The sequence below is a fragment of the Excalfactoria chinensis genome, chromosome 3 (assembly GCF_039878825.1).
Source record: "Excalfactoria chinensis isolate bCotChi1 chromosome 3, bCotChi1.hap2, whole genome shotgun sequence".
Classification (NCBI taxonomy): Eukaryota; Metazoa; Chordata; class Aves; order Galliformes; family Phasianidae; genus Excalfactoria; species Excalfactoria chinensis.
The window spans coordinates 61,977,339-61,987,916 of NC_092827.1; the positions used below are offsets into that span (position 1 = coordinate 61,977,339).

At 41.5% G+C, this 10,578-nt stretch overlaps 1 protein-coding gene across 1 annotated transcript; it reads left to right on the forward strand.

Moving 5' to 3' along the window:
* The first annotated feature begins 7,890 nt into the window (after window positions 1–7,890).
* On the forward strand, window positions 7,891–8,444 carry SF3B5 (splicing factor 3b subunit 5). Its single transcript, XM_072332362.1, has one exon. It carries the CDS (start codon window positions 7,953–7,955, stop codon window positions 8,211–8,213), a length of 261 nt encoding a protein of 86 aa, XP_072188463.1. The 5' UTR covers window positions 7,891–7,952; the 3' UTR covers window positions 8,214–8,444.
* The last annotated feature ends 2,134 nt before the right edge of the window (window positions 8,445–10,578 follow it).

Genomic DNA, 10,578 nt, shown 5'->3' on the forward strand with positions numbered 1-10,578 from the left:
GATGCATGTCCTGTTGAGTCCCAGGTCATACCCCCAGTGCAGACAGCTTTCACAATGACCATTGCTTTTCTTAGAGCTTCTGTTCCTGCAGTCACTTGAATACATGAAAAGTATGGCTTTAATTCTCTAAAAATAAGTACTTTCAAATATCATGTAAATAAACATTTTCTAACACAGAGAAAAGCAAATGCAAACTAGGTGAAATACAGAATCTAAAAATGCAACAAAACAAAACAACGACAAAACAAAGCAAGGAAGCAAATAAACAAACAAAAAAAGCCCCAAAAACATCAGCATAATCCCCAACAGTTCTAAAAGCTCACTTAAAAGTTTCCAGGTTCGGGTGATTTCTGAGGGCCTGGTTTTGACAGTACTTTGTTCAGCGGTTGTTTGGATTCTGTCCAGTTCAAGGTTTCTCAGTCTGCATGATGCTGAGGTGTGGGGAATGGCTACATCTAAAACAGATAAAATCTTTCTGCTGCACTCCTTGCATATGTTTGCTTTCCAAAATCAACAGTTCTCTCTCATGCTCTTAAATCGCACGCCAAAATGTATGGGTGTGATGGCTATCATCATGCATTATGAATCTTGCCCAATCTTGATTATAACTCTCTTCCTTTCAGTGGCTTATTTCTTGCCAAGACTTAACAATCTGAATTTACTTTCTTTATATTCTCAGGCTCTGGTACATTCCAAACTGTTCAGCTCCTGACAAACAAGATATTCCCAGGAAATAAACCTGTGAGCAGGAAGCCATTTATCTTATGTTCTTGGAACACGTGCATTTTTTCACAGTAAAAAAATCTGTTCTATATGCCCTAAATTTAATTAAAAACGATATTTCGACAAAGCTGAAAGTGAGATATATTACATTGTGTTATTAGTGGCGACTGAAGCTATTCTTTTGTACTAAATGCAAGAGGGTCATGTCCATATCTTCTTTCATGGGAGGAAGTTGAGAAACAAGTGGTTAGCTGACAGTTTCTGGCTTGCCTCTTCCTAGAGATATAAGGAAGGAACGGTTAAATTCTTCTTTCTGTAATAGCATTAATCTCCCCAACAGCCACTGCTTCCCCTCCCCCATCTACTTTGCTGTTTGCTGCATGAGCAACCCACAGACTGGCATCTCTTAGCATGAACTACTACAATACCCTCTGCCAGCATCAGACAGATTAGTGGATGACTCCCTGATGCCACTGTCTCCTCGCTTCTCCTGCTGTTATTTTTCAGCTGTGCATTAGCAGATGAACTTTACCCTTGCACACATGCTGGAGTTCTGTCAAGGGAAGTTTTATGACACCGATGTCCTCCATGCTTACTGCAGACAGAGAGGTGAAATGTGTGCATGTGTGCAGGGGGGGGCTGGAAGAGGAAAAACAAACCTAGTTACAGACAGACTTCTTCACAGAGAACACTTTTAAGTACTGTCCTGAAGAAATCAGTGTGTTTAGAACATGATACTTACATGGTAAATAAAAAAATGAGAGCTGCGCTAATCAGCATCAAGAGTCAAACTCAGAAGAGGAAAATTACCTCCTGTGTCCTTGTCTCTACCCTGCACATTGGAAGAAGATAGTAACATGATACACAGAGCTACTCAATGGTCAAATCAATTTCTTCTAATTTAAGCTCATATGAATTTCTGGTATCTTCTCTAAGGCTTATTTAAAGATTTGTCTTTCAACACTCCTACTCTTGCATACCTTATTGGACACAATTATTAATTGCATGAGCTGTGACGATTTATGTGGAGTGAATGAAGCAAAGGCAGAGAAAAATTTGGTCTGAGTACAGCTGCATCTTGGATAGTCTTGCAGTCTTTTCTAGTTTTGTTGCATTTACTATTATCAATTCATTTTATTTCCAAATGCATGAAAAGAACAATCCTTCCCCACTACAAAAACACACGTGGACACAAGCAATTGCAATTCACCCGACACACTACAAGCTCTATATTCAGATTGAAGGAGGCTCATATTAGTGGAGGCATTTTTTATCTTCTCAAGTAATGGCTTTGGAAAACAAATCTTCCCTCTAAGATAGCAAATGATCACTGACTGTCCTGGAGTCTGGATGTGCTCCTGGTAGCAATGCTCCTCATTTCTCAGCTTGTGGAATTTCAGAGTCCCACCTGACCACTACTGTGACTTTACTTTTACAGTGCCCCTACACCGCATTAGGAAATGGCTTTTAACTTCTGAATTCAGCTAATCGAAATGTAGAGCAGACCTAAGGCACAGAGCTGTTACTCAGACATATGCAGAAGGAGCACAGTGATATGCTAACATTCACAAGCAAGCAATGCAGTGCTGAAGCTTCTAGCCAGACCCTCTGCATTCTATAAGCTGCTCCCAGGCAAGGGACCCAAAGCGGGTCACACACCTGCTCAGTTTGATAGTGAAGGGTCTTGTGCAGTGCCAGGTCACATTATCAAGACTTTTAGATTGCATCATCAATGTGCTTTAGAACATACTATTTCAGAAATACTTCAGGGAGTTTTGCATAAGGATACAATGAAATGAAAACAAAACAAAAATAATCTAAAAGTTCTGAAACTGACACTAAAAGAAGTTTAGGATTTTCATTCCTACATTTAATTTCCAACAGGTTCAAACTACTCAGTACAAAAGCCTCCTGCCCCAGCTCCAGACACACCATATCAAAGACTGAGCGTGTTGCTACCCAGTACTAAATGCTACTTCTCCTGAACCTCAGAACAGGATGATTTTCCAGCAGTGAATTTAGTATCTGACATGAGAGAGAAATGTTGCAGGCTGATTTAAAATATGATATTCTTCTCTAGAACACTGACGCGCGGTTTGAAGTGTGCGCTTGAATGGCAGGATACACAGTATTGCTTCTTTTCCTATTGCTTATTTCCTGTTCTTCTTCTTGGCTAAGAATCAGCAGCACAACCCTAAAAGCAGCTTTCAGATATCTGGGTATACCCACACTGTAAATTCATGCTTTCAAAGCAATAGCAAAACACATTTTCTAGTGTTTGGTCTAGAGGTGAATGTTTAAAATTCAACAGTGCTTCCAGTGACTGCATTTCCCCCACCTCAGGATCGCTCCCAAAGCCTGCTAGTGGTCACAGAATTAAGGTGTTATTCTTGCACTGGAGCAGAGCCACAGTTATGACACCGAGGGGAATAAATTAGAGGAGCTTACGCAAGACAATGTGAAGAAAGATACGTGCTTATGAAAAAGGTTTTTCACAGGACCTCTGAGAAAAAAAACAGCAAAAAGATCTTCCACCTGTTTCAGGGCCAAAAGCAGCATTTCCTGAGGCTGTTTATGTTTGTAGGCAACGACAACACTTGACAAACTGCATGCACTACAGAAAGGAGTTCATGGTGTATGTGTTGACACAGGAAATCCAAGGTAAAAGATACACACACACACACACACACAAAAAGAGCATGCAACCCATGACAGGCAATTTCTGCAGCCTAATATTGCTAATTTGTAACGTGAGCTCTGTAAGTAGGGATTTAAGAATCCCGTTACAGTAGAAGCAACAAATTTCAGAAGAAATGTCATTTCCCACATAAATACATTAATTCATTGCCCTTATTTAATTTCTATCACAACAGATCTTCATTCATTCTAGGCTACCACAACTTCGAACAATTCTTTTGCTCTATTGTACTTGTAGAATAAATGAATACAGTGAAGAAAACGACATCCTTCATTTCATCACCCATCTGGGCATTTATTGCAGTTATCATTTTAAGTAATCCTTTCCCCTTTTTGGAGGGGCAGCTACGTCTTTCATTCAAAGAGTCTAAAGGAAATGTGAAAACCCGCTTATACCTTGAAGGGGACAGTCACTACCACCCTCTATTGGTGCATCTGCCTCATCCACTCTATTCCTTTTGATTTTGCAGCAAAAACTCACAGCTCCCGTGCAATGAGTACTGAGTAGGTGCAGCTCTGACACCCAGCGGCCACTCCACTCACGACCAGCTCCTGGATTCCAGGCCGTTTCAAACTCGGCTTTGACCAATTGTTGCTTAGAATTCTTTAAATATTTATTAACGCTATTACAGTGGTCAGACAAACGCAAAATATTTTGATAATTATATTTAATAGTATTCAGTAAGAAAACTTTCAGATCTCTTCAAATGCTGAATTATTCAGAAATGCCAACCACACAAGCACGTTAGAACTCAGTAATAACTAACTCCACATCAAACTGCACATATACATATGCATATACACCTCTTTTTGGGTGAACACTGAATTTGGAGAATTGCTTATAAATACTTGTTACTTGCCTGTTGACTAATAATTTTACCTATCTTTTTTTTGTCCCGGTTCTGGTTAGCTTGTCTTGTATTCACAGAGTTGTTTTTGATCAAAGCCAGCACATAGAGACATTTGTTTGTGCATATTTTCCCAGAGTTCTAGATATCTGATTTCAGTGTCTTAATCTTTCCCACTTTCAAGCTTACTGAAAAATTCAGCTTTAAGCTTCGCTTCCAGGATTATTTTTTAAACTAGAATTCTAAGGTTTGTTTTGTTTAACGCAGCTGCTGATTTTACAAACTCATGCAAGAGATGGATAAGCTCTCAGGCATCTTTCTATTCCAAAAATGGATTCTTTTAATCAATACATCTCCTAACTTAGAGTTCTTGAGGTGACAATTTGAAAGCAACACAAAGGTCAGTGCTTTGTGTTGTCTCTGAATATCTATCAAACGGTAGTGTCCTTCATACAGTCCCACTCTTTAAAAAGACACAATTTTAAAAAGAAATGAAGGCTTTCCCATATTTTAAGTACATTTTTTCACATCTTTCTATATGTCAGCACATAGTACATCTCTTCACCACAGAACAGTTGGTTCTCAAGCATCTCAATGATGTTTATTCTAGTAAAATAAACCTTTTTGGCTTTTCCCTTATGGAGGTCATCTCTGTTCGCCCTACTCTCAATAACTACATATGCAGTCTCTCAGTTGCTCACCATGTTAAACTGCACCACTTGTACGACTAAGGTTGGAAGGTTGAGCCTGTAGTGAGAAAGAAGACATTACAGATAGCGATAAGACAAGGCGAAAAAGATTTAACCTGAAACAAAAGAGGTTTAGGTTAGATCTTAGGAGGAAGTTTTTCACACAGAGGGTGGTGACACACTGGAACAGGTTGCCCAAGGAAATTGTGGATGTCCCATCTCTGAAGGCATTCAAGGCCAGGCTGGATGTGGCTCTGGGCAGCCTGGTCTGGTGGTTGGCAACCCTGCACATAGCAGGGGGGTTGAAACTACATGATCATTGTGGTCCTTTTCAACCCAGGCCATTCTACGAATCTATGATTCCAAGCTATAAACCAGAGTTGTATACAAACAATTCTGAGATGAAACAAGAGGCTGCTAATACTAGGTAGCTTGGAGTAGATTTCTGAAACATCATTTTCTTAGATTACCTCTCTGAAGTCCTGCTGAATATCTGAATTGCTCAATCTCCTGATGGTAGTACCTCAAGTGCTTAATGTGACTTCATGTTTAACATTATTTTTTCTTCAGGAAAATAAAACCAACTTGCACCCTCTCTCATCCAACGCAGGCTAGCCTCTGAGAATGTACCTCACTTATTCTTTGTTACAATGATGAGTTTCCTTCCTGATAGTCTCTGGCCCAGAGTTTTAAAATACATAAATCACAGACAGCTTTTTCAGAGTTCCAGAAGTGGGATGTAGGATACCTCTGCCTTTTTCTGCAGGAGCGGTGTTTTACTCTTCTATTTTTCTTCCCCCCTTGCTGTCTCTGGAAGCAACTATAGAATGCAATTGCTCTGTCCAGCTGTATAAAGCTGCTTCCTGCTAAGTAAGCCTTGATAATGACTCTACAGATCCTCACAAAAACAAAGCAAAACAAAAATTACAGGCCTCTTTTAGTTCATTGCAATAAAAGGTATAGATAGTTTAGGATACTATATTGTTTTGACACTGCCTTGCAAGGCCTTGGCTTCATAAGATGCTCATTTATGAAGAAGAGGCCTTGAATCATCTGGATTAGATTTCTGTGGGTTTCTTAGGACTAAACAGCACTTACAAGGAAAGAAATAGCTTGAAGCATCCTCTCAGAAAATTGCTGGCTACGTGTCTTTCCTATTTAAAAGCAAGTAATTAAAGTCAGCACTCCCATGTGAAAGCATGTATTGTTCCACACTTATTAAATTTAACATGAATTTTTAAACAGCTCTCTTGAAGAGAGCTAGAGAAGAAAGACTACTTATTTGATGAATAATAGAATGTATTTCAGTCCCAACTTTGACCAGGTTTGATAGGTGATACAAATTATAATTTACAATTTTTTATATCTATCTGCTCACATGTCTAATATCCACATGAAATATTACCCGCATCAACAAAAGAAAAAGAAAAATCGTTTCCAATGGTAACATTTGATCCTGGCTTAAACGTAGCCCTTGTGCCTACTCAGCTGCAAAGTTTGCCTGGGGAAAAGTAAGAGCTCTGCTTCTCATAAAAGAAACAGGATGGGACCTATAGTAGCTTTACACAGCTAACTGTAGCTGAATTACCCTTACCAAAATATCTCTTTTGAGGGGACCCTCCAATTCAGTGCACTTTTTTAGCATTTCTCAATGAAAAGGTCCTGCAATGAAGTTATCACAGAAGTGCAAAGGGCTCTAAGCAAAGGGCTAATGACAGCATTAGCACCTTGCAGCTATTTTTGTTAGAGCTCTCTTCCTTCAGAGTCAGACTTCCTGTGTCACTTGTTTAAAAGCAACATAAGATGTAATCTATGCAGAGACAGTGGCAGGAGCAGGGAAACATGAGCTTTAGGAGATGCTCCATTAATTTTGCTTTCTGGCATTTCCTGATAAATGGAAATGTTCTGGTTTTGTTCCCAAGGCCTTATTATAGAGTTACAGAATCATTAAGGTTGGAAAAGACCACTAAGGTCAAGTCCATCCATCAGCCCATCCCTACTGTATCACTATGTCCCTTAGTGCCACATTCACATGGTTCTTGGACACCTCCATGGACGGTGACCCCACCATCTCCCTGGGCTGCCTCTGCTATTGCCTTACCGTTCTTTTGAAGAACTTTTCCCTAATATCTACATTACCTACATGGACATTAAGATAATATCTAGGTAACTTATGGCCAGATGTGTTACCAAATACTCACGTGATCCTCAGATGGGTGAATTCAGCAGCATTTATAATGCTTAAACTGTGTTTTTCTTTTAGGAATTAACTCGAGGCTTCGGCGTTGGCTTCGGGGAGACTCAGCCTTGTGTCTGGCTTGGGAATAGCAGGTCCTCAAGCACACCTTTCAGAATAACGAGCAGCGCAGACATTGGCCTGCAGTCATTTCATATTGTTACTCATTTCATATTGTATTAATACTTATTAATCTCAGGGAGACTGACAGCAGGCTCGGAGGGTCCCCCCTAATGGGACAGTTGTTTCAGTCTGTCGCATTGCTCTGCAGCCAGGGTACTAGCTGGGCTCTGGGTCCCTCCCAGCCCATGTAGGACCCCCCGAAGTCGCCAGCATAAGGCACTCAGCTCCATCCCAAGGCACTCAGCTCCATCCCAAGGCACTCAGCTCCATCCCAAGGCACTCAGCTCCATCCCAAGGCACTCAGCTCCATCCCAAGGCACTCAGCTCCATCCCAAGGCACTCAGCTCCATCCCAAGGCACTCAGCTCCATCCCAAGGCACACAGCTCCATCCCAAGGCACACAGCTCCATCCCAAGGCACTCAGCTCCATCCCAAGGCACACAGCTCCATCCCAAGGCACACAGCCCAGCACTACACCTCCCGGCATGCCTTTACAGGCGCGCACGCGCGCTATGCCCCCCCCCATCCGGGATAGTCGGCGAAATCCCTACCGCTCTCTATCTACGGGAGCGGAAGAGACTCCCGTCGTCCGGTGTCGTCACCTCCGGCCTCCATTTGACTTGACGGGGTGGCGCCATGACGGACCGCTACACCATCCACAGCCAGTTGGAGCACCTCCAGTCCAAGTACATCGGGACGGGCCACGCCGATACCACCAAGTGGGAGTGGCTGGTGAACCAGCACCGCGACTCGTACTGCTCCTACATGGGCCATTTCGACCTGCTCAACTACTTCGCCATCGCCGAGAACGAGAGCAAGGCGCGCGTCCGCTTCAACCTCATGGAGAAGATGCTGCAGCCCTGCGGGCCGCCCGCCGACAAGCCCGACGAATCCTAACGCGGCGCCATGCTGTCACCTGCCCGCCGGCTCCGGCCCTGCTGTGACTCCGCACGCCGCGGGGAGATGGTGGGAGTCGGCCCGTCCCTCGTGTCCACCGAAGGGAGCTGCAGGGAGAAGGAAGCTCTGTCTAACGCCGTCTCTTGGACGCTTTCGTTTCTTAGCTGCACAGCTGTTTGCCCTTTGTTTTTTCTTTGTTTTTAATGGGAAATAAAATCTGGCCGTTTCTAACGCGTTGTGTGGTAATCTGCTGATAAAAACTCTCGGTTCTAAAGGGAATACTGGCATATTAATTTTTTCAGTGCAGCTGTCCGGATGTTTAACAGATAGCATGATAGCACCTTCCCAGCCCCACTGACTGGTGCTCACTTGCTGGCATTGTTGGAAGGGAGAGGAAAAAGCCTGTTGGCACTGAAAGGGTTTGATTTGTTACTAGCATTTCTTGAATGGAGTGATCTGTGAGTAAAATACAAGTCAATTGCTTAAGGGCTCTGAAACTCCAGAGTGACTTCATGGACTGCTTTATGCCTCGTTTTCCTTTTCCCTGTATTTTGCATTTTCCAAGTCTTTATTGTGTCTATTCCAGCGTAGTTTCTTTTTTCACTTGTGTTTGTAGCCATCCAGTGATTAAAAATGTTTCCACGATCGACTGCACAAGCGAGTATGAATGTGGGGGTTAGGCACTATAAATAGGAGTGGTGTGGAGGCAAAAAAGGAGTTAGTTATTACTGCTTTGAAGTAAAATGCCTAGAAATCCCTATAAGGTGACTTTCACTTTAGTTATATTCAGACCGCAAACAAAACGGATGTTGGGTTTGGCTTTCTCTTATTGTAATAAAAATAAGCTTTAATTTCTAATAGAAAATGTCAAAGTAAATCATGGCTAAGGTTGTGTGCAAGTTTACCAATGGCGTTTTTGAAGTTGGTGACCTCAGAACTTCTGAGCAATAAACGCCTCATTCTTTTTACCAAGCCTTATAATCTAAGCTGTTGGAAATGCTGCAGTGAGAACAAGTGCATGCACTCCTGAGGTCACATTCAAGCCATAATATCAGTCTGAAGAACTCAGAAATAGCTTTTTGTTGTTGTGTGTACTACAATGAGGGAAAAGATGAATCAAATGTAACCTGCTAGATCTGTGGGGACTACTGCTGTTTACAAGCCATTGTAAACAATGTGTGCAAGTGAGTGTAGGGCACATGGGCGCAGCTGAACGCCTCCTTCCTCAAGGCCATCTCTCTGATATAAGCCAAGCTGCTTTCAGGGAGAGGTCTGAGTTACACGGTGAGTTAACCTGCTTGCTGGTTCTGCTGCGTGTATGCTTACATTGGGATCTCAATTAAGCACATGCTTCTCTTAGAGCAGTTGGAAAAAGCCTATATATAAGAGGCCGTATGAAGTTCTGATTGTGAGACATTACAAATACTTAACTAGGAACTGCAGAAACCTGAAGGGGAGGTTAGTATTCATAAGGGTTCCAGTCAGACTTGGATACAACTGGGAGAAACTGAAGAGTATGTTTTTAACATAACACTTTAAGTCTCAAAGCATTTTCAAAACCATTCAGTGAAGGCAATGAACTCTTCTCCATTCTGATACCGTAAAACTGTAAGGAATAGAGGTAACTGGCAAGCCTATTGGGATGCACTTGTTTTTTTACCTCAACCCTGATTTAAAGATGAAGGATAGCAATTATGTGCTAAATGGCTTAATGTTTTGCATTCTGTTCCTCTGTCCAAGCAGTATGCTTTTAATTTGGCTTTCCACTGTGATCTCCATCTCATGTTCCTAAATTTATGTAGTTTAATCTCAGATAAAGTGAAGTGTGAGAGATGTAACTTGTTTCCAATGCAGATGTGCGCTGTGTTTGGCACGAAGGAATTTCACCTGTTCTTGTTCTGCCAACTATCCCATCTTTATAGGTTGGAGTAGAATGTATACATATTATTCTTATTGCTTTTTTGAATTAAAAATTCTAATAGATAAATATATCTCATAGATTATATTCTCATATGTATAGATTCTTGGCTAAGTAGTTATTAAATACCACATATAATATATATGTCTATGAGATGTATATATGTCTATGAGATATATATGCCATTATATGTGGATTTAATAACTATTTAGCCAAGAATACAATATGAAAATGACTTAGGTAAGATTTCTGAATAAAGTGAGAGCTGAGGATGGCAGGTGTAAGTAGAAAGGCCTGCTCACAGTGCTTTAATAATGGATCATTCAAGAGAAGGAGAATCAGGCTTGACTCTTACAGAAGAAGGATGCAAAGCTTTGAGCTGAGAGGGCTCATTTTACTTATAAGCAGGATATACTCGATACAAAGAACACTGAAATAGAGGTGCAC

Coding starts and splice junctions, on each gene's coding strand:
- SF3B5 (XM_072332362.1), top strand. CDS start 7,953: ATGACGGACCGCTACACCATCCACAGCCAGTTGGAGCACCTCCAGTCC.